At 40.2% G+C, this 27,974-nt stretch overlaps 1 protein-coding gene across 4 annotated transcripts in view; it reads left to right on the forward strand.

Annotated features, from left to right (window-relative positions):
- The first annotated feature begins 3,079 nt into the window (after positions 1 to 3,079).
- The window catches only part of sobpa (sine oculis binding protein homolog (Drosophila) a), a 41,621-nt gene continuing 16,726 nt past the window's right edge, over positions 3,080 to 27,974 (forward strand). Inside the window, exons 1-5 of one of the 4 annotated variants that reach the window (XM_056393826.1) lie at positions 3,080 to 3,743; positions 13,597 to 13,717; positions 14,825 to 15,034; positions 18,872 to 19,023; positions 20,790 to 20,813. In XM_056393826.1, the coding sequence (XP_056249801.1) occupies positions 3,648 to 3,743; positions 13,597 to 13,717; positions 14,825 to 15,034; positions 18,872 to 19,023; positions 20,790 to 20,813 (603 nt within the window). In that variant the 5' untranslated portion in view covers positions 3,080 to 3,647. The remainder of the gene's footprint in view (positions 3,744 to 13,596; positions 13,718 to 14,824; positions 15,035 to 18,871; positions 19,024 to 20,789; positions 20,814 to 27,974) is intronic. The other 3 variants (XM_056393824.1, XM_056393827.1, XM_056393825.1) reach the window with 3 other exon arrangements.

Genomic DNA, 27,974 nt, shown 5'->3' on the forward strand with positions numbered 1-27,974 from the left:
GTCGTAAAACGTAATGACGGCTGTTGCCAAATTCCGATACGCCCCGTCTCTGGAGATCACTTCCGGCCAAACTCCGTTTAAAAATCAAAGAGTTTCACGTTGTCTTGTGTTTTTGTCAAAGGTCGGCAGAGCTAGAACATGATATGAAACCATTATGGTTCTTTTTAGTTTCGTGTGCTTTATTCAGCACGTATAAGATTTACAAAGCAGAACTCCAACCTTTATAGTCGGTTCACACTTTTAGTCACCACTGGAAACACTGTGATTGTGGGAATACTAAGTGCGTCAGTTATTTTTCTCTTACAAGTCTCAAGTTGTGAAGCCATATAAACATTTACTCACCAACAACAACCCGGTGCTGCCACAGTCCAGTACCTGGTAGCTACCTAAATCTTATCTACTGAGTTCACTTAGAGGGATATTATAAACATATTTCAATGTTTAAATCAAACTTAACCACCACACACAGATGACTTTTACTGAGAGCTTTTATACTTAAGTTGTTTCTGCGACCAATCAGCACCTGACAGCTCATATTTGCTGTGCATGGGGTGTTTTGTTCAATATTTGTAGTTATTGACATTTTCTAGGTAAGGAAAGAAAACTGTAAGTCAATTAATATAATATTGCACTTACGTGTACATAAAACATTAAGGCCTGTTAAGGATAAACTTAGCAAAATGCATGGACAAAATATCAATTAACCATCAACATAGGTATTTTATACCAAAGAGAAACACTGGCATCAGCCTTACACAGCATCTGCAGTTAGGTAGGCTAATATAACATATGTTGTGTGTTTGTATTTCCAAAGCCAGTGAATCAGTGCAGCATTGATCTGGGATTTGATGTTGATGTGCTAGTAGTGTTTGATCGTTAGAAAACATCCCTTATCATTAGGGAACATATCAACATATTGTCACTGCTTTTGTTAAATAATTGGAAATTATAGGTTCAGCTGCATGTTTCATATTTAGTCAGATTACTGTAAATCAAGAACATGCTTACTGAGATTTTACCTCAATGTGGAAACACTTTTGGATCTAATCTGTCTTTAGTTCTGTCCTAACTCATTATGTGTTTGCTTTATGGAAAGTGTCAGATAACAAAACCATAGCCTACTTTTAAATGTCATGTACTTCCAATTCTATGCTGAGATTTAAAAAAAAAAAAAAAAAAAAAGAAAGAAAGAAATGAATACAAGGTAAAAAAAAAATCCTGAAAATATCCATTTAAAACAAACAGTTGAAATTATGAAAAACAAGCTTCCTCATGTTTCTGTTCATGTAATACAATCCTTGTGATAATGTAACAGTTTACAGAGAGGGAAACATCCCAGCAGTGTTAGCTTTAACAATGCTTTCATTGAATCCTACTCCAGCTGCTTATTACTGGACTGGAGAGAAAGTCTATCAAGGACAGTTTATACAACCCTGAGCTGCAGTCTCCTCTGCAAAGACTTGCAAAACAAACACACATACACTACTGTAAATCCATATATTAGCCTATATTCTACAGGAAAACTATAATTTGGTTCTAATCCATCCAGCATCATATTGTCCAGATTAAAATAGCTAGAGGCAACAATATGTAGTTATAGCAAAAATCACCCCAAATACCACTGATTCATTTTGATTATGCATGCTTTATTGCAATTTCAATCAATTAAAAATAATTTCTTCACAGTTCTTATGCATATACCTACTGTTTTTAGATTAGCCTCCACACGTATTACTGCAGTGTATATCACCACAAGCATCACAGTTACATTACACTAAAGCAAAGTGCTGCAGCTGGAAGAACACCCTAAAGGGGGAATCTTGTGATGCATGTGTGCTGCTGGTTTCCAAGGCAAGAGCAGCACTGTAACACTCAAATCATCTCGCCCTGACCCTGCATCACGGTTCACAGCTCCTGTTCCTGCTGATTTTCTGGCTCAAATGGGTGTCACTATGCCATGAGCAGCATCACCCGGCCCTCTCAGCAGCTTTCCACCTGTCGACTCATTGTAATTCCAGTTAAAGTCAGAGGGCAGCATGTAGCACACAGTTGAAACACACAGATTCATGCCCAAAGCAAAAATCATTTATTAAAGGGCTCTGAATCTATTTCATATGCCAGTAACAGCACTGTTTTGCATTAAGTGAGAGGCCCTACCTGAGGAAATCCACTGTTATACAACATGCTGTCACACTGTCACAGCATCAACATGTAATTTTAACAGTTTAATAAACAAGAGAAACAGCAACTGAAGACAGCTATATATTATATACCAATGCGTGTCTACATGTGCATGCTTATACATCTAGATATATAGGGCATACACAGCATACGTGCACATGTGATCATGTGAATATTGTGTTTTGCATGCAGATGTTTTCCATCAGAGACATGCATGTGTGCAGGCTGTAAGACGAATTTCCCCCAGCACTATAAAGACTATCTATTTCGAAATCACCAGCTATGATTTATTGGAATGAATGTTTTTAAGGAGTGGATCCAGTTTTTGTCTTTTAACCTTGGATTGAAAGTGAGATGTTCATTGTTATTTATCAGTCCACTAATGTGGAAAAACATTATTTAAATGGGTTTAAAACATTTTTTGATTTACACCGCTGATGATGTGTTGGGTTGCATGTGGCCTGTATGAGACCTTCAGCTAGTCTCTTACAAGTGTCTGATGATGAACCTGATTATGATAAACAGCCTGAGGGAGAAGAAGGAACACTCTAAAGGTCCAATGGAAACTTTCATTTTCACCACGATGGTTCGGTCATTACAAAATCAGCACACCTAACAGTCTCCTTTGGCCTTGATAGCGTGTTGCACCGTCTCCTTCATTATGATGAAGGGTTTGCTTTAGGCAGCACTAACACACACACTTTCATTTTCTCATCGAGAATCATTATACACCTGCTCCACTGACTTTTCCCTATGACGTGAAAAGTTTGCAAAAATAATTAAAGCCATGATTTTAATCCCAGCAACAGCCATCGACCTACCGTAGTGTCCTTGTGCAAGGCACCACACTCACTACACCTGCAGAGTTTCCCTGGGAAAGACTGGCAGCTGCGTGTCTCTCCACATGCAGCTAAACAGACTTGATTCTTGAGTTTGTGCTGTTAACTGACTGAAGCAGCGGAGTCTGTAACTAAATCTCATTATGACCAACACCAGTAGGTTGTAACACTCATCTGAAGAACAATGTGGGACTGGAGGAGTGTGTGGGCACCTGTTTGCTGCTTACAGACTGTCACCGTGAGGGAGCAGCGCTAAGTGGATGTGACTGCTCTGATTGCACTCCATGGGAAAGCGAGAAGAAATAGCCTACCTCTGATCATCAACGCGTCATATAATGTTTCAGCGGACGCCCCTCCCCCTGTCTCGTTTTTTCCCCTCACTCAACCTCTCCTTTGACTCACAGAGGCGGCTCACCACTGGCACACGGACCGTGGAGGATACGGGCAGAAGATGGCTGACTTAGCCGAGCACCTCAAGCCGTCGGCGGCATCACCAGCGTCACACGGGCCGCTGAAAAGCTGCAAGACATCCGCCGTCTGGCGACTGTAAACAGCTGCCGCTGCCTCTCTCACCCCCTCCTCTCCCCTCCTCACCGCAAATATTGACAGAAGTATCACAGAGAAAACATGGCAGAGATGGAAAAAGAGGGCAGACCTCCGGAAAATAAAAGAAGCCGAAAACCAGCACACCCGGTGAAAAGGGAAATAAATGAAGAGATGAAGGTAAAAGGGGGTCTGTGCCCAGCTGCATGTGATTACGCGTGGAAACAGAGTGGTTGTGAGGAGCATGCATGTGTGTTGAAGCACTAACCAGGCGTTCTCAGTGAAATATATACAATACACTCAAGTGCAACTGGCTGCATGATAGTCAAACTTTGATTTATGATTTTTTTTTTACCCAAGTTCTATTGTCCTATCCATATGAATGCCAGCCTCAGCAGCGCACTCCGCCAATATACCGCCTTGCACAATGGATGCGGCACCCATTCACTGCTACTGCTCTCCTAGTAAGTTTTGGATCAGTGGAGAATACAGTGCGCGTTCCTGTCGCTTCATGTCATAATTTCGCTTTTTGTGTGCCCTGCCTTTCATGGCTTACTCAGAGTTAATGGAAAATCCAGTGCGTCAGTGAAGGCGTCAACAGTGCCTCTACTATTAGGCTACTATTAATACTATAACAGTACGGCGCAACGGACGGCAGCCAATGTTCATAAGTACTATAAATCAATGGGGGAACACTCGCATATCCACGATGCGTTTACGGGTCCAATGCGACTGTGTGGGTTCGCCTCTGAGTCGAGATGTGTGTTTGTGTTTGTGTGCGTGTGTGTGTGTGTGTGTGTGTGTGTGTGTGTTGCCCAGCTGCCCAGAGGCGTGTAATCCAGATGTGCGTCTGTGAGCTTTACGCAGTCGACAAGAGCACATTGTCTCCCGTGTTCGGCCTGCACGGTTCAATCCCGATATCCAGCCACACGTTGTTTCTATTGGTGGTTATTCGCTCGGTGCACATAGTGATATTTGAGCCCTGCGCTCCGTGCGGTTCATTGTGGAGAAAGAAAGTGTTCTTGGCATGTGTGTGTGTGTGTGTGAGGCAGGCTGTGTGTTCGCTTTGTCTTCCTGCTCCTCATTGTTTGTACACATTTGGCTGGAGACACATAAGCACGCAGTGTTTATGCTGGTGTGGATGGATATGCAGGTGATCACAGCGAGAATAATTCTGGAAATTGTGATTTTAGGCTGTCAGAGGAAAAGCGAGGGTGCTGGCTCTGAGCGAGTCCTGAAACAACCCTGGCATAAAGGCTTTTTGTATTTGAACCTCTCCAAAACACCATTTGTTACTGCTTCTCCTCTGTTACTGTAAAAAAAAAAAAGAAAAAAAAAGAAGAAGGAAAATAAATATGCAGTTTATTGATGACAATATAGATTGCTCGTTGGGGAGCTCTGCTGCCAAAGAAGCATTTATTATTATCATAGAGCAATCAGGAACAGGCAGTTAGCTACAATAATATTACATGATAATGTAGCCTATTAATTAACAGAGCAATCTGCTGTATTTGAGGTATTTTTCTCCTGATGCAAACCTTTTCAGACTGAATCCTTAGAGATGTCATTGCTTGTTACCAAAAAATGAACTGGAGATCTCAGAGAAAGGTGAGTTCATTTACTGTAATGATGGAATTTTAACTGTTTGTTAAACTGGAGATTTTACTTGGTAAAATTGAAAATATTTGTCATGCTCTTCACTTTGTGAAGGAATACACTTAACCCATCCTTCTGGTGCCTGGTCCTGATGACAGAGGGGAGGGATGCAGGAGGTGGGGGGTTGTCAGGCAGGGTCTCTCCATGGAGAATTTTCCTTATTTCCTATCAGGGGAGTAGTACAAGGAGTCTCAGCAGAGCATTAAAAATGGTATAAATCTTTATGAGCATCCTTAAGGCACAGTGAAGTGTCGTCTTGAGGTATTTAAGCACAAGTTCAGATTTAATTGAGTCATTTTTACAATTGCAGCAGGAAGGAAATATCAGGCAAAAAAATCACCATAAATCTATTTGGGCTCATGTTGTAAAAAAGATCAAATAAAATAAGATGTCTTCTCTTATAATTTATCACATTGACTGTGTAATTATATGATGTCAGTCATCAGTCAGAAATGATGTTTTATTTGCAGGTCTGTATGTTTTCCTGTTAGATGATAGATTTTGTGACGCTGGTCATCATTCAGGATTCAGTCAATTGACATCACTTATAATATGTTTTGAAGAGCCGATGTGTCACTTAAACATCTCATTCGATGGAAGCGGCTCAATTTAAGGGTAACTGCAATCAGTCAAGTGGAAGATGCACCTGACCAAATGAAAATGTCAGTTTAGCATGTAAATTTTTTTGATATGTCAACACAAAATGTAAAAAAAAAAATGAAAAAAGTATACAGCAGATGTATTGTTGTATTGACGGTGAGTAGGAAAATCAACACTCTCCCGTGACACCTCCAGTGTCTCCATCAATACCAGAGGAAGTTACTGAGCGAAGCAGCAGATGTGGTTATGGTGTCAAAACACTTTCCAAGGCTACACAAGTTCGATTGTAGCTCACTACAATTTCATCTCCTGTCACGCACACGCACATATTCAAACACACAAGGTGTCGTCTGCAAAGTTAAATGAGGAAAACACTGATTCACAGATGCAATTTAAAGTGAGTCTGTCTAACCCAGAAAATAGATGTTGCCTACAGTCCTACAGCAACACTGTGATTAATGAGGAAAATCTGGTTGAATAATTATGGATGTATTTAATATGACATAAAATGAGGTTATTGCACGTATTGATACAAAGCCATATGTGAACATGGAGCCATGGATTACAACCTGCAGAGTTGCAGGTAATTAACACTATGCCACTGATTGTATGATGGTCTCCCCAGAGCAGTAAATCCAGCGAGTGAATTTTAATGTATTGATTTTCTGTAGAAAAGGCTCAGATTCCTCTTTTACAACTGTTCAGAACAAAAAGACTCAGTTTGTTGCCTTCTCTTCTTCAGATTCTCTCAGCCTGAATATTTCAGACCAAAGCCAGAGGAAAAAATACTAACACAGACCCACAATGTGCCCTTGTGAGGGATCATACTCCTCTAAAAAACCAACAGTCTGACAGTGTTTCCTTCATCTGGCTGCTTAAAGTGTGCCACGGTAAAATAAGCCCCGGTGAGTAATCAAGGAGAAGGAGGAGCGGGTATGGAGAAGCTGGAGAGTGGGTTAGGAAACAGGGGAGAAAGGAATGTATACAGCGCTGGGCTGGCTAAGCTGTAAAAACTGTAACCTGAGCGTCTCTGCTGGATCAGATATCAAGGAAAGTAGAGGGAAATGAAAGCAGAGGAGAGGGAGAGGCAGAAGAAGTGAGAGGGAGCTAGGGAGTGGAAAAGTGGAGAAGGAGGAGGAGGCAAAAGGAAACTTGGCGTGTGGATTCGGGAATTTTATCACGGTGTACTGTAACCTGCTCTGGTTTCTATCCACAAGGTATCCAGTTCCCACCATCTTCATTACCACAAGTCCTACCAGCCATGTCTGGGTATTAGTGGAGGGAAACAAGGGGGAAGACTGTGGACAAACAGGATTTAAATGTATTTTTATCATTATCCTCTGCTGAGAGTATGGCAGAGGAGTGCCAGCTTGTGAACTGTATCTGTGCTGAAGGTACCATGAGTACATTATGATTACTGTCCACTACACCACTAATTATCCTCCAGATTTAAATGTAAACTTGCTGGAGGATCCAAGGCTCGGGAAAACCACCATATTGTCTCCAACTGGGTTTCTGACTGGGGACTAAATTGATATTTTCCATCTGACGGTTTCCTCTTCTTGACGGCGCATCACAGTGTCACCATCATATCACAGTGCAAGGCAAAGGCAGCAGTAGAGGCAGGGTGATTTAACAGCTGATGGCACTAATCGCCTTAAGTGTAGTCAATATCTATAAATGATATGTGCATACACTGTAAATAGCATACTGTCATAGATGTTTTAACATGGTACAGATCTGTGTAAAGTTAGAATAAAAATGAAGAGTAGTTTAGTTTATTAATGTCTATTAAATTTTCCCATTTGATGTCAGAGGAAAAACCCTGTCTCACAGACATTTAAAGGGTTTATCCCCTCAGGGAAACGGATGTGTTCATTCAATTTCATAGATTGATATTGCAGTCTGATAGTAGCCCTAGAGAAAAAAAGTGAGACTGTCCAAAATGGAAAGGATTTGTCATTTTGGCAGAATGAATGAGCCCAATAAATGTCATTACAATCTTGTCCATTAGATTAGGATATTTATTGTCTACAAGTGGACTTATTGAGAATATTAAGATTTGTACGATTTATTCTCTGGGGATCATGAATATCCACTGCCGATTTTAAGGAAATGCAGATATTAGTTGTTCATGGACCCAGGTCAAGAGGAATTATTACCTCAGTTGACTTAAACAAAAAGGTCAGGGAGGGTCAATGACATCATTCTGGATCTTCCTCTGGGGACCACGATTATTCGCTCCAATTCTCATGGAAATCTGTCCAATGATTTTCAAGATATTAAACCTTAGACCAAAGTCTTGCACAGACAGACAAGACAAACCAACTTATCTAACCATCCTCGGGCCATGCAGTTTAGCAAATGTTGCCTTTCTTGAACTTTTCTAACTTCGCACATGAAAACCTTTGCTTGGCAGCTTCAAACATGAGCAGCACCGCCAGCTAACTTTTGTTCTGTTGGAGGCTTTTAGAAGCTGTTTGGATGATTAAAGCTGACAAACACAGATTTTGTCTGTGTTAAATCAGATGAAAAGGCCATACATCCAGTGTAACATATAGACATCTGTAGCTGCCGCCGTGTCTCCAATGCCTCTTCCTCCCCAGCTCAGCCAGAGCCAAAGTTGGTGCTGCTGCTTTGATGAGCCGCCAACCAGGATTAAATTCCACTCTTAATAATACTCCCACTTTCTCAAAGTAGTAGGGTGACACAGAGGACAGGATGGTAGGAAGGAAAGAGAGACACAGAGAGATGCTGTGTTTTTGTCTCCGTGATCTGGTGATTTTACAGCTACATCCGTTTTACTCAGGAGTACATTCAGGCTGGGTTATGCTCCAACTCATTTGTTCAAAAGGAGGAATTTCTCCTTGATGATTTTTTCTGCTCAAGGTTTCATCCTTGCAGTTGGACTAATTGTTGCAGTTGTGCTTGCCAATGGGTGAGCGTTGAGCCTGTCAGTGCTCTGCCTCTTTTTGTTGGACGTGACACTATTATTACAGTAACTGCATTAGAAAAGAAATGTCTGCCTCTTAGTTTAAATATAATAAATTCTCTTCTCACCCGTTTAATATTATATAAGCTGAAATTTCCATATATGTTTGTTTATAAAGCAGGTCTAGGTTCTATATTAATACTGTGAAAGTATCAAAGCGCTGAGTCCACAGAGAAATGCACACAGCCTGTATTCAGAAACTGAGCCTTAAAACCAGCCATCAGGACTAATTTTGTGATGTCACAACAAAGCAGTCACTGCTCTCAGCCATGCCCCAAAAAGGTGTCTCCATGGGCGACAACATGGTTGTGTATAGACCTGTCTGAACCTACCTTTACCAGTTACAACTGCAGTTACACCTGCAAAATGAGCTCTCCTAATTACCAGCCTTTACCACCATCTTTACAAACCTCTGACACCAATAACTGCTCCAAATCCATTCACAGTTGGATGCTGACGCTGTCTAACCATGAAGTGCAGAGAGTTCCAGATGTTCATGCACATGTGTTGTGGGCCTGCTATACACTACACCGAAACCTTCCTGTAGGTGCAGTACGTGCATGCGTGGCATCGCCACAACAGGTTGCTTTGACTTCACTTTTCATTGACTCAAACTGTGCCCTGTACCTTTGTGCCACGTCTACCCATTGACCACCCCACCACAGTGGTATTTCCTAACAGACAAATCAATAACTCCTGTCATTCTTCATTAATAATATCTTCCAAGCGTTTACACCAAGTTCTTCTTCTATTCTTCTATGCAGAAACTATTATGTATGTACAAAGAAAAACTGAGGCGAAACTGATCCCAGAGCAGCACTACTACCCTGAGATACAAATACAACGCATCATGAATTTTGCTCTAAAACACAAAACAGAGAGAAAAGTGCTGATGATGCAGGAGAAAATCTGCCTCTGTCACTCCTATACTGTGCCACAGTGTCTCAAATATGCAAAGAGATACTTCTGCCTCAGTCCAAAAAAGTGTGTGTGTGTGTGTGTGTGTGTGTGTGTGTGTGTGTGTGTGTGTGTGTGTGTGTGTGTGTGTGTGTGTGTGTGTGTGTGTGTGTGCGTGCGCGTGCTCATTCCCACTTGTATCTCCCTTACTATAATACCACTGTAAGCAATATCCAAACTGCACTTTGTGTTGGTGCTGTGGTAATTGGATTTGTATCAAGTAATTGAGTCAGTGGACTAACCTGTTGTCTGCAGGCTGTGGACACAGACAGGCTCTGTGCTCCAGGTCATGCTGTGTCAGCGTGTGTGATGAGCCATTCAGGCCATTTCATTCTTTCCTTTTTTAGAGCAACGTAGGACATTTTATTTGTGACAACACACCTTGAAGATTCACTTGCCCAAATTAAATCCTGGTTTCAGATACGGCTTCTTTTCCACCCATAGGAAATCATGAATCAATACTTCAGACCTGCCTCCAGCGGTGAATGAACAGTCCTCAGAGAAAGCTGGACTCACGCGAGTTAGAACTTGTTTTCTGTCTCATTCTCTTGGTATGAAACATCATAGACCAGCCTGGTTAATAGACATGAACCTTGTGTGCAATGTGCTGATGCCACATCATCAGACACAATTACTGAATGAAGCACTGGCAATAGTTTATATGTAGTGTTTGGGAGAAGAGATGACATTGTTCAGGTTAGGCCACAATCTGAATTTGCTTTTTGCACCTTTTCATTCAGAATGCAATGGAAAATGCAGTGATGTATGTGTATATACTGTGTGTGTGTGTGTGTTGTGTGTGTGTGTGTGTGTGTGTGTGTGTGTCTATATTTTGCTGTTAACTTACATCAGCTAAGAGTCAGATGTGCTGGGTGGCACTAAACCACTCCAACATGATCACTCTGGCTCCAACATATCGACAGGAGCTGTTTGTAATTGACGTTTAACTGCTTGATGTAGTGACTGATGGGTGACGGCTGCTGCCATGATGAGATAATGTACAGGGTATAGTGGGACTGGCTATAAAATAATGAACTGACACATGTCTTGTCAATTTGATCTGGAACAAACCCACCAGCGATAAGAAAAGCTGGGTCATCTCGGTGGCAACGCATTGTAAAGTACGGTCCTTGCAAACCTGTAATATGATTGTACGAGCTGTTTCGGTATGCGAATTGACAGTCACGTCCCATACCTAAAGCTATATTTAATCTGCAAGTGTTTATCATTATAAGAATAACTTGAAAAATAGAAAATGATCATCCATCCATTTAGAAAAATTTATCTCGAAGTACGGAGGACCAGTTTCTCCTCTAAGCTGACAGTTTAGCGACCTGTGACTAATACTTTATCACACAGACCAAATAATTACAGCTGATTCATCCCCGGTTACTGTGGCTTGTTTCACGAAAAACATTTTCATCTCTGTGTTACAGTCAAATGATAGCTGAAACATTTACCATAGTTTAGGGTTCAGTGAATAAATGCCTCTGGGAATGTTCCAGCTGAGCCGAGTACGATGATAATGGGCTGTATGCATTAGAAGGGTTATGGTTTTGTTGTGAGTACAGTGTTTATTGACTGTGTTGTGAGAGGCTGTTATGGAGGAAATACTTTAATGTTTCACCTGCATAAAGTTTTATTCCTTTTTGATGCGTGCATTAATCTGTGTTGCTGTGCTGCTTTACTTTCTTGCTCAAAGCAAAGTGGGTGGAAGGACATGACATAGGCTATACTGTTTACTGGATTATGATATTTTCTTAACTGTTAATTGTTATTTATTGCTCAGTGAGTTATTAATGTTTCTACTCTGTTGTGATTGGTTCACTCTTGTATTTTTAGCCTACACTAAATATGAAGCTAAATCCAGCAGGCGATTTATTCTATTTTATAGGCGTTTATTTTAGCAAAACGATTGGAAATGAACTACAGCCATCTATAAAGCTCACTAATTAACATGGTATATTTCTTTAATCTTTACAAAAACAATGAAAGACCTTACTGCGTTCAGCCAAGAAACACAACCCTTCATAAAACCAAAGCTTGTTGTTTTGTATATGCTCTGGTTCAGATTAAAGGAACTGTTTTGCTATTGCTACATAGCTAACATTAGTATTACCAGCTGTTAATTACCAGTCTAAAAGAAACGTTGCGAGTTCGGCATCAAACTTCATTCCTTCACTCACTAAGAGCTCTCTCCCGCTGTTTAAAGCAACCCTCTTGTTTGCTTCTATTTCTATCACTACCTTTCTTCTACTAAAGTTAGCATGCTAACCAGCTAGCCCTGGCGTGGTTGATGAGCCACTGCAGCGCCCAGTCTGCCCTGAAGAAGTAGCGCTTCTCAGAGGGCGTCTCTTAACCTCTTGTACTGTAACTACAACAATGGCTAAAGCTCTTGGCAAGTTCATTAGTAAGCTTTTGAGGTGCTGGTAGGCAGATTTGTCACCTATGAACATAGCCAGGCTAGGTTTCATCTATGTGCTAAGCTAGGCTAACCACCTCCAGGACCCTTGAATAAACAGATTTAACAGTAGTGTTGAACTTCTCATCTACCTCTTGGCAAGACATAGACAAGCATATTTCCCAAAACTCTTTCTGTAACAGTCAGTGGACCGACTGTGGTCAATCATGCTGTGCAGCTAAACATTGTTCAAATCCACAAACATTTATTTTAAATTCCAGCAGAGGTCCCAGAGTTTCCAAAGAAATCAAACATGTCGGGCTGAATGTAATGAATGTGTGTATAAAATAATGTACATTGAGAATATTTCCATTTAGGTAAATAGTATATGAAATAGGAACTCTTGGGTTTGAATTCTTCACTCAGTTAAAACATATAGTCAGCGTGGTTAGGATGTTAACAACCTAAACCCTACAAATGCGTAAAGGGAAACAAAATGGCTTAGGGGTTAAGGCCCACTCAGAATTAACTATACCATAATACTATAAAACAAATAAATCATTATAAATGAATAAAATCTCAGCCTTGACAAAGAAATATGTATAATCTCATGTGGTTGGGTCCCTCACCTTCAGATGAAATCAATCAATCAATCAATGGTCCCCTCGGTCTGTTTAACCCCTGTGCCATTTACAGTGGCAACATTTCCAACCAATCAGGGAGGCTGAAGAAATAAGCAAACTTAAACATATCAGTAACAACATCAAAACTCTGCATTTACTATGCAATGTTTTTTTTGTCCTGTATTGTGATACCTTTACTATTCTAGTGAGTGTGCTGTGATAGTTTCCTATTCTCTGTATTACACTCTGATACAATCCTCCTCTTTTATTGTGAAATGACAGGGGCCATTAGTTAGGCTGGATGGCACTGCAGTGTTTGGACAGGAGTTAGCCCCAATTAGGTTGACCTGTACTTATGAAGAAGACCTGGAGTTATAACCTACATGTGGTTTTCTTAGCAAAGCTTTACATTTTGAGGGAGCTCGCAATATCTCTGCCTAATTAGTTGAAGAAATGTAGTGTGTGAAGTCAAGGTCTCTAGAGAAACACAACAAATGCAGCAAAATAACAAATGTTGCATTTGCTTTAAAAACAAGTGACCTCACATCTCATTTACTTCATCCTTGGGTTACATTTATATTTCATGTGAAAATATCATAATTTTTTAAAAGGTCACTCACTTTTAATTTGCTACCATTTATTTACTACATCACTACTGATCAACACTGTAGCAGATTGTATTGCAGGATATTTACAGCTCAAGTATAATATTGTCTACATCAAAGCATGTTGTTTTTTAGTCTGAGTGATTCCTGTAGGAAGACCTCTGTTGTGAGTCTCACCAGTCATCTGTTTGTGTTACAGAGTTTTGCAGAGAACACCATGAACGAGCTGCTGGGCTGGTACGGCTACGACAAGGTGGAGCTCAGAGACTCTGACAACCTGGAGATAGGGGAGACGCCACAGCACATCTCTGTCCTCAAAGGTATGAAACTCCAGCATACAGTATGCCATGTTGGTGTTGTTTCTTTTTTATTTAAAGCACCATACAGTAAATTGAGTGCATGTACAGTATTTTATGGCTGAATGTAATGCTTCTTTATACAACAGGTGATCATGTGCTACATAAAACGATAATGAAACTAGTGCAAATATCAAGTGCTCATGAATGGATCATGACACATGGCTAATGCATGTTGTGAGTATGGTGACACATGACTGTGACACCTCTTTGTGATTGTTTTAAGGGCCCAGAAACAGCTTCTTATTATAATTGATGGGGTCCAACATGAGAGCACTATTTAATCCCAAAGTTAAAACAGAAGAAAAGAAGTGAAGAAAACACTGACATATTATCACCTTTTAGAGTTGATATGGTGAGCTTGTTAGCAAATATTTGCTTATTTGTGTTATTTATATTTTAGCATGTTCGTGTCCACCTGATCAATCTAAGCCAAATCTCCACTCTGCTTTGTACTGCTCTCCACCCCTAAGGGAAATATCTGGGTGTGTAGCTGCTAAATGCTCCATGTTCACCAGCTAGTGGCTAACTTTGTTTGTCTGCTGGACAGGTAGTATACAGTGAGTTTATTAGAGCCTTTTCTCTGAAAACAGCTGCCTTCTGCAGCCAGAGCAATGCTGTCGATAGAAAGTGAGACTGAACAAAAGTTGCAGCCATAAAACCAAAAAAATTGTTTAAAGAGGCTAAAATTTTCTGCAGAGCTGAAGGGAACTTTAGAGTCAGTTGCTGATTCTTTGTGGGTTTGTCAATATGGGCTAATCTTTTACATTACATGTAGTCATTTGGCCCATTATTAACATAAAATTATTGATTAGTGCAGCTTTATTGTTATTTAGTTAATATTCAATAGCATAGAGGATAGAGGAGGATTTGTTTTCATGGGTTTTAAACATAAATTTGTCCAAGCCAACTTTTAAAAACAGACTCTTCCTCTGGTGTGAAATATGACCCACTGAGTCAAATTTTAAGCATCCCAGGCTCCTACATTATGGCAGGAGTAAAGCAGTGAGTGCCGCAGCATCTCATCGGTTGTTCAGTAATGCTTTATTTTGTTCAATTTCTCCTGTCTAGAAAACTTGTTGCCAAAAATCCCAGCTTCAACAGAGAGTAGCGAAGGCTCTCCGGATCGAGCCAACAGCTCGCAGTCTATACCAGCCTCCAGGAATGGAGTCACAGAGCCCTCCACCACACCGTCCACCTCCACGCCCAGTACCAAGGAACATGGCAACCTGCCCATCATAGTCCCCATGATCCCTCCGCCACTGATCAAGCCCCCTGCAGGTAGGGAGCACTCACACCGTTTTAGAGAGACATTAAATGAAAAATAAAAAAGTTTAGGCTAATAAAAGTACTAGTTTGTCAAGAGAACAGTTAAACGTGATGACATCCAGCAAAAACAGTATTAAAATATACTCAAATGACGTAACCAGACCACCTCCACTGCCGCTTCATAAAGTTTCAAATGTTTTATGTGTTTTGAACAAAGCTACATTTTAAATTTCCAAAAAGATCAAGGTCATTTTCAGCCCATCACTGATTGCTGATGTATTCACCCAAATACCCAACCACAAACACACAGTCCGTTTAAACAGCCAACCAGAAGAAATGTCATGGACTTCATCCACAGCTGTTCTCCAGACAGACTGCACTGAAAGTATAAACCTACTTGCTAATTCTCCAGCACTTAGCATGAAAACTGAATATTTATGCAGCGTGAAAACTTTCTGCTTTTGCAATAGCCTGAAAGACTCCATATCAGCCAGGGACAGGCGACTAATGAGCTAGCTACCTGCTGTACACCTTGTTTTCCTCCACCTGCCCAAGTGTCAATATTACCCCATCAACTCTCTGAGGAAATGTCCGCATTCCTCGGCCAGACAGAGGCTTCATTATCCCTTGCGTCTGCTGTGGCACAGGAGGCTGGTACGCCCCGGCGGAGGGAGCAGGCCGCCTTGGCATCGCCCAAGAGGAGTCCCCGCTGGCGCTGCCTAGGCGGGGAAACAGATGGTGTGTTCCCACTTAAAGCCCAGCACCAACCCACCACCCGGCCAACACCCCCTTTAACTCGCCACCCACCCCCCTACCACCACACATACGCTGAATTATTCATGTGCCACGCGAAGTCCGACAAAGGACCTTTTGAGGTGCAGGTACAGCGCATGATGGTGGCATTTAGTATGGTGGCTGCATAATTACCGGCGTGTTTTTTTTTTTTTGCCCCTCATACAGATGTGTGTGTTTTGAAATGGGCTTGTTACGAGGTGCCAGGATGTGGGAAGGCGAAAACAACTCCACCTCAAGATGTCTCTTTGTATGAAAATGTTGAGATATTGTGAAAGATGTTGTGATTTCATGTTGGGCTTTGATCCTGTTCATTACGCTGTGGTACATACATTATTCCAAGCAATGTACAAACCCTGATCCACCTACTCAGTCAGCTTAGAATGAAACTATTTCTCTCTTTTTTCTGTTATAACTGCCGTGGGCAACGATCTACACAGGCACAAAAAGGTAGAGAGACTATAGGACTGAGATAGAGAGCAGAAAGACATAAAATATGCATGTTGGGTCCACTGTGCTGTCTTTAGGGCCCCAGGGAGTTGTTCCCTTAATTGTGAGTTAGTCTTTACTTAAAATCTGATGGCCCTGTAGATCCATTAAGCTCACCAAGAGGTGAAAAGTCCGTCCAGAATGCGATAAGGAGATGAGCGGGGGTGAAAGACTAATGGGCCCGTGTTTTTTCACCCTCACACCCGCATAGTCATAATGTGATAATTGGGAGCTATTGGAGGGAATCTCGGTGGATCCCTCTCAATGCAACAGCGATGGCACTAAAAGCCCGCAGTTCATCACCAGCAGTCACAGTTTACCACAGAAGAGGCATTTCACTGTCACAGAGGGTCTGTTAAAATAATTTGTAGCCCACACTGACCACACTGCAGCAATGCAGCTACATACCTCTAAATCAAAGGTTCAAGTGACAAACAGGTTCTCAAACCATTATTTTAGATTTCAGTGCATTACATTTTGTGGTTCCCAAAAACAATTTTTTTTAATAAAATGAAAATACCTTCTCTTAGTCTTTGTAAGAAGAACTTAAAGTGGCAATAGACAAGTTTTTGGTTTAAACTTTATGAAGAAAATTGATTGCACAATGTAATGGTTATCATCTGCATTTAGATTAGTTCCCTATAAGCCTTGCTGTCACATTGCCATTCTGTCTGCCACTGGGTTGTCAGGGCTGGTAAAAAGTTTATGGCACACTGATGTGTCGGCCCACCAGGATTTGTCCTTGTAGTCCTGATGGCCAGTTGGACTATGGAGAAAGCTCTGGGATTTCAGAGGGTTCAACACCAACGTTCAGTTGGCATTATTTCCACTAGATCAGTGACTAAGAACTTAGACCCTACTTATTAATACAACCGGGTATTTTCTCTACCTTTCAAAAGGTTTTTCCTTGATTTGGACAGTAGCTAGACTGATAGCAGTAACCATATTGTCATCCGGTCTTTGCGACAGTAGTGCCAACAGTAAGTTGAAAACACTAGGAGGAGGAAAGTTGAAAAGTTGTTTCCAATTTAAAGTCCGAATTTTGACAAAGCAGCATTAACTGAGAAAAAAATAGCAGATAATCTAAACACATAAAGACCAACAATACTTTAATAACTACTATTGACAATATTTATTTGTTTATTCTACTTCTGTTTTTTCTTTTACACTTTTCTTTTATATTACTTCTTATATACAGTGGGGTCCAAAAGTCTGAGACCACTATGTGATATACATCACCATCCCCAGACTGTATGTGATTTTAAATGTAATACTTTTATTTTGGAATTTCTTTATTCATTATTAAGTATTATCTATTCTCTAGTCTATACTTGACCAATTAACACAGTAACTGTCTACAATCATCATACTATCATTAACATCCCATAGCCCTAATCTTCGCAATATGACTAGGACTCAGTGTCTATATTTATGTGAACTCCACTGTATGTCCAGTAAATTTTTGTTAGATTTGTTTTTTTTCTTTCCTTCTTTCTGCCCTTAATATGCCCTCATTGTAAATAATTTGGAAACAAGAAAGGGAAGGGCCACCAATAAACGAATAACTGTAGGTTCACATGTAGTGTGTGGAGTGTGGATCAATGGGTGGAATTTTCCTCACAGCAGGACAGTTCAAATCAGAGTTGTGTAAGTCAGGGAAAAGTGGTCTAAATTGTCTTACAGACACCTTCTTGTAATTTTCTCAGCTGTTTTTACTCAAATGCATTTATTCTGTGAAACAAAAACATCCTCCATCCAACCTTTTTGTTGCCTAGCAAACTATGTCTATTAGAATTATTTCAGGTTCTGTGTGACCCTTTTGCAGCGTGTGACCTGAACACAGGATGCACATTAGCATCACACCTTCAGACCACACCTTCTGTCAGAGCCCTCTGTGTGAACACCCATCACATCTAGCATCATAGGAGTGCATCCTTTTGTCCACTTCTTATACCCACAGAGCACAGCCACAAATAGGCATCCTCCCTTGTTCCTGGCTCCGTCAGTTCTACTACATTTACCCATGGCAGGGCTTCATTATAAATCCTACAGTGGTTTGTGGCTTGAATCTTGAGCGGATTTAGCCAGCCCAGCAGCTGTGTTGAATCAGTGGAGTTAATGCATTTTGGTCCATGAGCTTAATACATCTGGCTGTTGCATTCTCGTTGATATTCTCCACCATGGACTCACACTTAAAATATAATAGATGTAACTTATCCTCGCTTAAGCATATTTTCTAGTTTGAATCAGAGTCACTTTGATCACAAAGTACAAGACACAGAAGAAATTATGAGTCTTGGATAACAGTTCCAGTCATTCCCTGCTGTTAAAGATTATATGAAACTGTAGTGAAGCTAATAATATTTTGTAAAAAGGTATTTAGGCCTATATAAAATTGTGAAAAATAAAGTCCAAGGTAAAAGATATTTTAAATTATCCTTTTGGCCTGAATGTCCAGGATAAACATTTAAAAAGAGATGATTTAAGAAAGAATGTGTCCCCACTATATTACACACTTAACCTGAGCTCCATCCTAAGTCATTTTCCCTATTGCTTGTTTATCTTTAGACGAGGATGCATCCAATGTGCAGATAATGTGTGCCTGGTGCCAGAAGGTCGGTGTGAAACGCTATTCTCTGAGCATGGGGAGTGAGCTGAAGAGCTTCTGCAGTGAGAAGTGCTTCGCCGCCTGCCGCAGAGCCTATTTTAAGAGAAACAAGGTAAAATTCCTTCTCAGCTGGACACTGTGATATAACACCTTTTAGAGACTTTGCAGTTGCACTCTGTCACATATCCTCTCTTCAACCACATGAAGAGACTATAAAACTGACACCATGGTTCCTAAAATTCATAAAACAAGCATCAAATGAGTTTATATTTCATGATATACAGATGTAATTTAGTATGTGGTGAATGATTGTTGCAAATTGCATGGATTGGACATGATGCTATTGTCATTTCAAGGAATAATTCAACACTGTTTTTTTTATTTCTATGGGTTAGATAAAAAAATTTATACCATTTTCATGTATGTATGTTAACAAGGCAGCATGTGTCGGGATTAGCATAGCATTAAGAGTGGAGAGGGGAAACAGCTAGCCTTTAGCTCTACAGCTATAACTTTGCCTCCAATTTTTCACAACACAAACAAAAAAGTAAAAATTACAATTAATGGGGTTATATAATGTAACCTTTTCTTGATGAGCATATTTCCTATAATTCAAAACTATTTTTTTAAGTTAAGGCAAATAAACAACTTTGGTGAAAGATAGTGTCAAGGTTAGCTAGCTAAAACAAGTTAGCTAACTTGGTTAGCAGTTGTCTGAAGTTCAGGCAGCTAAAACAGTTTAGCTGGTTATTGGTACACTTCGTAAATGCCGTCACTGAACATGAGAACTTTACACATGGTATATAAGTTACTGTCATGATTTGGGGATTGAACCTATAGGCTCTTAGATTTGAAAGCCACTGTGACAATTCTTTCTTTTCACTTTGCTATTTTATTGTCAGAACTATTACCGTCTTCATTTACTGTCATCTTTTTCTGAAGGGGAAACATTAGGCCTACATACATTTTGACACTTTAGACAAAATTTCTTGAGTGTAGGCTAATAAAGGTCTAAAAAAAGGGACATCATTTCAAAATTTAGCTGACACTCTTCAGCACTGCAATAATCAGAAACAATACGTGGTCATCTTAGGTAATTTAAAAAAGCAGTTTTTTTCATTTTTAAACAAGCAGACCACTTAATGTTAGCATACACTACTAGCTACCTATCCAAACCTTTGCTAATACTTATCTTTAGTAATGGGCAAACAGGATTGTAAGACAGACCGTTAGCTAACCTTGATACTAGCTAAGATGCTTATCTTTCATCTGCAATATTAGTCATTTTAGTTTACAGTATTCATTTGTTGCATATAGTCAGAGCACAAGCAAAATGAAGTATGTTCTCTTGAGATAACACAGTTCAGAAGTGCAATTACTGTATCTGTTTTATTGCCGAGAGTAGAAAGCCTGCAATATGGCAGCCAGACACTATTACATCATCTGGCAGCCTCTTTATCAACAGGCACTATATTGTGCTTCTGACAGAGCTAAATGACGTTTTCATGACTTTTTAATAGTCTTTATACTGTGAGGAGGAGCTTTATCTTTTGTAACTTCAACAATTATCACCCTAAATTCTGACTCAAGACATCAAAGGGTAATTTTAACTAAAAATTTTGTTTAAAAGTGTCAACTTAAAAACCCTCTCATTACTTTTTCAGGTTTGGCAAAAAAGCATAATACATAATACATCTAACCAGAAAGAATTTAGAATAAATCATGGATTTTACAATAAAAACACCTTCAGGCGATCAACTCCAAAATGTCATGGTGATGCATTAGAGGCAAAACAGCAAATATCAAAGTTGTTATTGTGTTCTCGTTTTCCCCCCGATGATTGTAGTTAAACAATCTCCTTTCTCTCTTGTACCAAAGCTGGGATATATAAGGAATTACGCTGTGAGTATGACGTGTTTTACTCTCCTGCTTGTCTGTCCTGAAGTCAGTTATTCATCCAAACATAATCACTTTTCAAGCACTGCACTGGAGCAGGAGCCAGAGGGGGGGTGCACATAGAGTATGTCTGTTCATTTCAATTAGTGATACCCAATTCCTTTTTATTTTCTGACACTTTTTTCCTGAAAGCATGAGAAGCAAGCTGAACCTGTGTCTACTGTACTGTTGCTCATAGTATATGTTTTTCATTTTCTACTTTAACATTTTAGCTCATTTACTTTTAATAGCAAGTTTGTAGTTTTCATTGTACTAAATGTTGAAATGATAATCTGTCTGGTCCCGGTGATGACAAGGAGAGCCTGACACATTAAAACCTTGTGGGAGACTGTGTGACACTTGGAAGAGCTATAGAGCTTCATATCAGATCAAAACGCAGCTTTTGAACTAGTTTTATTTTGATCTCTGAGCTCCAAAGGAGGTCAGAAAAAAAGCAGATGCAGGTCTGTGCCATTTGACATGCAACAAAGTTGACAGGGCAGCTCCATATCACTCAAAGATCAGTGAGGGAGGCTGCAAACATGACATCTAATGTAAAGCTGATGTGAACAAAGCTCCCCGCTATGAATCTGTGGGGCTCGTCTACAATTAAACAGAAATAAAAAGCAGCTCATAAAACTATATGATTTATGTATTTACCTCACTCATACCTTGATTTGAAGCATATAATAATCTCCTGAACACCCTCTATAGTACACTTGTAGTTTGTTTAGTGCATCTTTTTAAGTCTCATTAGCTCTTCATTATGTTCTGAACCTATGAATTACATTTTTACGGAGAGTGGAGCTAGAATATATTTTGATGGCATTTAAGGTACACAGAGGTGTGGTGAGAAAGGTGTGTGGAAAAATACAAAAATACGTGAGTCCCCTTTCCAATTCTCTATGCGCTCTCCATTAATCAGCCCCACAGTTTTGACAGAAGTTTCAAAGCATGTCCTCTCACCGCAGTGGCAGCTTCTCATACAAGTTGTAGTTGTGGAAAAGGCTGAATTTTAAAGTGAAAGGGGAGATCATATCAGTGAGGGACAATCTTATGAGCTCTGAAAACTCAGTGAAAACTCTTTTTTCTGGTGCTACAATATGACCTTATTAAAATTTAAATAAAATGTAATAACGCACATTTTTTTTATTGTTTAATTAAATATGATTCAGTAATGCAACAACTGCAAAATAGCAATCTGCTTGCTACTTCAAAGCCACTTTGTTCAAGAATTCAGTTGCTTGACGCAATAATATTTAATTAAGTATCTCGTGTTTTGCCTAACAAAGCATGTTAGCCACTTCAAAAAAACCTCTCTTGTAGCTGTTGCTTAAGGAACACATTTCATTTAGTTACACAGGAGGACAGTTCCCTGTTACTGTTAAAATACATGTCAATACATCATAACTGAATGTGATACTTATTGTGATAATTATTGCTGCAAATGTATAAGATCTGGAATATTCTTAGACTCTTCAAAATTAAGCACTAAGGATTTGGTATGGAAGCCCATTTCTGCCAATTTAAGATTTTTTTAATGATTATGGATTGTTTATTTTCCTAATTATGTTTGGTTTGTGATCTCTTAAATACTAAGTAACAGAATAATGTTAGAAATAATACGTAATACTTATATATATATGAAATGAAATAAAACTAGATAGAGGATATTCTTTTTCAAATGGCAGAATTAGGCTTCCATGATTCTGAGATGTAAAGCAATAAATTGTTTGCATGAACTGGGTATTGAACCCAGGACCTTATATTTGAACCCCCTCTGACCTTCAACCTGGCACCAGCACACTTTATTTATTGTGCTAATTTAGTGTCAGAACTGCAGTAGTTCCTATTTCTCATCAAACATTCTTAATTTCCTGTTTTTGTGGAGAGGGTTAGTCTCAGCTGTTTTTTTGAGACATTACACACATAATTGCATGAGACAGTCAGAAGATTTAAAGGTGAGGCCACATGATTTTCAAATTTAGGTCACCTAACATCATCTCGCTTAAATTCAAGAGCAAGGTTTTGGCAGTTTTAAATTATTATCCAGCAGGAGCCCGTAGAAAACCAGTCACTTTTAAAAGTACTAAAAGACAAGTATAGTCACTTACTAGCTCAATAGCAACTTGCTAGTTTATTAGCCCTTTCGGGTATAAATCAAATCTTAGCTTCTACTGCTACTATCATTATTCTACCAATGGGCAATTAAACTTTAGCAAATCTTTTGTTAATATGATTTTATGTTCCAGCTAAGAAGCTAACATTATCTCTACACTTTTAAATCTATTATTCAGTTTGCGATTTTTTTGTGAGCATAGAGCTAAGCTATGGCTATTCAGTTCTGTTGACATGCTACAGTTAGTAAGTGCAACTACCAAAATTGGCAGATGATCTTTTTTGTTTATTCCAATTATAATAACAGCTAAACATCGATGTTGACATCATTTATTGATATTAATAAATGATAAATGTGTCATGTGGCAGCTTCTAGATTTGAGCTATAAAAATAAATCACTGTAACTGGATCTATGCATCAGCAGAACAGAAATGTACAAATACGGTCAAGCAATGTCACCAATTTATAGGACATCACACACAGTTTATAGAAATAAGATGTTTTACATACAAACATTCCTGTTCAGCCATGTTGGCTGTTTCCCTCATCCATCAGCAGAATGCACATATTCAAACATCACAAACACAGGAAAGGCCTGCTCTGCCACAGCGGCTCAAATTCTGTATTTTGTCTGGTTCTCGTACATGCATGCAGGCCATTTGTGTAAGCGATACCCACGTTTCTTTTCTCATGCACCCACAAGGTTGGCCACAACAACACGGCCTGCAGGCTTTCTTTTTTTTCTAACAGCAGAAAAAAAATATTGTCATGGCTGAAAAAAAAAGTATCTCATGTCTGCGTGTGCTTTGGGTTGGGGAGAGGAGACATGGGGTAAGAGGAGGGGGGTGGGGGTTACAGGGGGCGGGCAACGGCTCTGGCATTATGTTGCATGAAATATCTTCAGCTGCCTCATCCATGAAACCCAATCCCCTCCTAGGGTGACTATGGCTGCTACTTTCTCACATCTCTGCATAACTCCACATTATGTAGTGTGTGTTTGTGTGTGGCGAGAGATGATTGATAGTTTAACTCAGGCTAATCACTTATTTGCCTGTTTACTGTATGCCTTAAGATGTTGGATTAGTTTTTATGGAAGGTGCTGCTTCCCGGCCACTCGCACTACTCAATTACTCTGTCACTTCACTCTGCCTGTTCACTGTCATTCTCCTTTTGACTGTCCACTATTTATTCAGAGACACAACTTGGCTCTTTCTCCTGTTTGGTTTGCATGGTGTGTGTGTGTGTGTGTGTGTGTGTGTGTGTGTGTGTGTGTGTGTGTGTGTCTGTGTGGAAAGACACCGACTGAGGGGAAAGTTTAATGTGAATCTACATGTAGAACAGCTTGGACAGTTCTGGGGATGAAAGGCATGGAATTTAAATTAAGGGTGGAGCTTTGCTTTCAGCTGAAGTTGTCCGACTGTCGCACGTTTACATGCACCCGTGCGGTTTCTCCCTCTATTATACACCCGCACATACACCGATAAACATGCTTGCTCATCAGACACAGTGCCAAGATTAAGTTAGGCAATTAGTAGTGATGAATTAACCTCTGTGAGCAGTGAAGAGGTGCATGTTAGAGGATACTTTACTTTTCTATTTAGTTAGTCAGACTTTAGATTCCACACAGAAGACATGCCGTCTATATATCAGTAATGGTTGGATTTTAATTGCTGCATGCAGGAGTCGAATGCATTGCTGCAACATCAGTTGTGTTGTGATGAAATTTTGGTTGTTGCTGTTGCAATAGCCTCAACAATCTGCTTTTCTCTGCAGTTTGGCCTGAGTTGAGTTTGAGACTGTTGTGACTGAAAAGCAGCTGGGAGGAGAACTAGTCCAAGAACCTGATAAAGAGAAGTTCATTTGATTTATCGTGTGGCATCTATAAGGGGTTCATGATATTTGTTCATGCAAAAATGAAAATAACCCAAAATTTATAATGATAACATTCATTTTATGTTTATAATGATTTTTAAATATATTTATAGTATACACAATTGCATGTATATCAGCCATGTATTATGCTTTGACAACATTCACAAAAGCATGAAGCAGGTATAGTGAGGAGACTCCAGCTTGTGTTTTACAGGTCGTTTCTGCTGCAGCGCAGGGCTTTTTGTTCACACCATGAAATTTCCCCCCGGAGACCCCAGACCTCCATCAGTGTCTTTCCCCGGGAGCTCCCTCCAGGCGCGAGGGGGCAGAGTGCCGCTTCATGTCAGCCCAGAAATGTCACATCACCTCAAACACACACACACAGACACGTCTGCTCAGCCCCGTGGTTGCCTCTCTGCTCTTGAACACTCCGCAATTTACTTTGCATCTCCATCGCCTGCCAAGGAGGACACGCACACAAAATGAATAAGAGAGAAGTGGGTGTCTGAGCGTGTGTGTGTGTGTGTGTGTGTGTGTGTGTGTGTGTGTGTGTGTGTGTGTGTGTGTGTGTGTGTGTGTGTGTGTGTGTGTGTGTGTGTGTGTGTGTGTGTGTGTGTGTGTGTGGTGCTGTACCTTGTATGTGTATGAATGTAGCTGCTTGTGGAAATTTTGTGTGCATGATGAAGTGTGTAATGTGTCTGCATATTGCGGCTCAGGCTCACTGGTGGTTAGGAAGCCTTGAGGCCTGCCTGACACAGCTTCAGGGCACAGAGAGGAAGGTGATTATCTCATAGCTGCCAGCCATTCAGCTCAAATAAAGACAAAAGTAACTCAGACTAACTAGGCGTTGAGATTGTGAAAGTGGAGCCACGCATATGAACTTGTATGCCTTTGTGTCATTTCTTGAACTTGTAGGTTTCGAGTCGCACAAAAAGTGCAGTTAAAACTGTACTTGATTTTTGTACTTGCAGACACACCTCGTCTAGCACATTTTAGGTGTATTGTGAGATGACCTTGAGCGAGGGAATACTCTTTGCAACCTCTTTGACTAATTTACCAGTTGACAGTTTTCAGTATGCAAAGGAGATGTTACTCCAGAGTGACTTATATCGAGTATAACATTTGCTACACCCTTAAAAGAGGCATTTAGTACAAGAAAATTGCCCTGCATCATTCCCTCTGCAATTAAAACAAAATGCAGAGATGTTTGTCACAGCAGTTTGCCACTTCTGTACAGCTCTATATAGATCCATATGTTGCTGTAAAGAAAACCAGCAGTATATTTAAGAAAATAAATGAAAAGAAAATGGCAGCATCGGTTCTGACTTGTCAGTCTTAACAAATCAAGTGATTCTTAAATGCCTATAGTGCTCCGCAGCATTGGTTCTGCTACACGAAATTAGGTTCATTTTTTTGGACTCATCCCAAATCTTTTCTTTTTTCCTTTTAGAATACTAGTAAAATAATTAAAAGGCAATGGGAAAAATCACTTCCATTTATGACGAGGGGTCACAAATAGAAACTGAATTGTGTTAAGTAAAAACTTTTGGGAACCTTTTCCCTAAAGAGGCCCTAATCTAACCAGCTCTTGAAATCCCTAGTTTCTGTTTGTGCACAAAAGGACCTTAGTTATCTCAAATTATCCCTGTGCATATGTGTGTAAATCTCCCCAGTGCAGTGCAAACAGAACTGATCTGGTTATGGGGATGGCTTGTCAAAACATGGAAACCAGAGGCAAGCTTGTCGTTTTTTTGGGGTTTTTTTTTTTTTTTTTGGAGTGTGTTTTCTTACATGTCATCTGCGTAGCACCAGGACTGCACCTTCATATCAGGATTTGGACTGAGCTCCACCGCGGCTGTGTTTGTCTTTGGATTTGGAAAAGCCTGCCCGTGCGCGTCTTTCTTTGGGAAATGCAGCACTTTTGGCAGGTGATGGGCACACACACCTGGACATGTATCTGTGCCCAGATGGAAGCCAACACGGTGGCAGCTGGTGTGACGTCCCCTCAGGACGGCCGAGTCGCCAGAGGGGAGCTCGGCGGCCGATGTCCTGCTCTGTCTTTCTTGTAAGGAATTTCAGCTGCAGTTTGTGGCAGCTGCAGTTTGCTGGCATGATGGAGCAGCAATAAAAAACAAAAACTACTTTAAACAGAACAACACAACTGGCACTGAATCTGCATTTCCCCAGTGTGCTAAGGCAAAGTGGTGATTGACTTTGACCACAACACTTGCACATTTTACAAAATCTTCTGATTTTATGATCTGGGTTTAGACTAGAAAGAGAGGTTGTATTTCAAATCTAAATATTATGATAATAATATCTTAATAACCACTTATTCTAAAAGAAATCTATCTATCTATCTATCTATCTATCTATCTATCTATCTATCTATCTATCTATCTATCTATCTATCTATCTATCTATCTATCTATCTATCTTAATCGCGTCTCCTTTATCTGTGTGTGGCTCCCTGTGTGCGCCTCACGCCTCGTTCACAGTGCCAACACCTCATTAGTACAATATGCAAATGAACTGGCGCAGGGCCAGAGGGTCAGAGCACAAACTGGAGACAGAATAATAGCACAGTGGTGCATCTTTCTGTGTGTGTCTGCGTGTGTGTGTGTGTGTGTGTGTGTGTGTGTGTGTGTGTGTGTGTGTGTGTGTGTGTGTGTGTGTGTGTGTGTGTGTGTGTGTGTGTGTGTTTATGTGTGTGTCTTCAGATGCCTGCCCGGATTCATGTGTGTTTACCTGTCTTTGAGTGTGTCCATGTGATGTGTCCATGCTCGTGGTGCATTTGTGTGCGTCTGTGTGTGTGTGAGAGGGAGAGACAATAGCTGAAATGGGTCACCCTACACCCACTGTTCATTTAGTGCACGGACAGCTTCTAAATAAGCATGACCCCTTAATCTCTGATTGTGTTTTTTCCAACCTTTTGTGACAAAGTTAAAAATCCCCCTTGTTACATTTTAAATGTTGATGCCTAACAGTGTTTTCTGTCAGATACTTACACTGTATCCTTTTCCGGTACAAATAACAGCACGCCTCACAAGACACGAGACAGCAATATTTGATTTATGTCATGCTTGGAATGGGAAACCTTACCTGGAGGTGAGGGAAGCAGATGGAGGCAGAGGCAA

This window comes from Seriola aureovittata, chromosome 13 (assembly GCF_021018895.1).
Source record: "Seriola aureovittata isolate HTS-2021-v1 ecotype China chromosome 13, ASM2101889v1, whole genome shotgun sequence".
Classification (NCBI taxonomy): Eukaryota; Metazoa; Chordata; class Actinopteri; order Carangiformes; family Carangidae; genus Seriola; species Seriola aureovittata.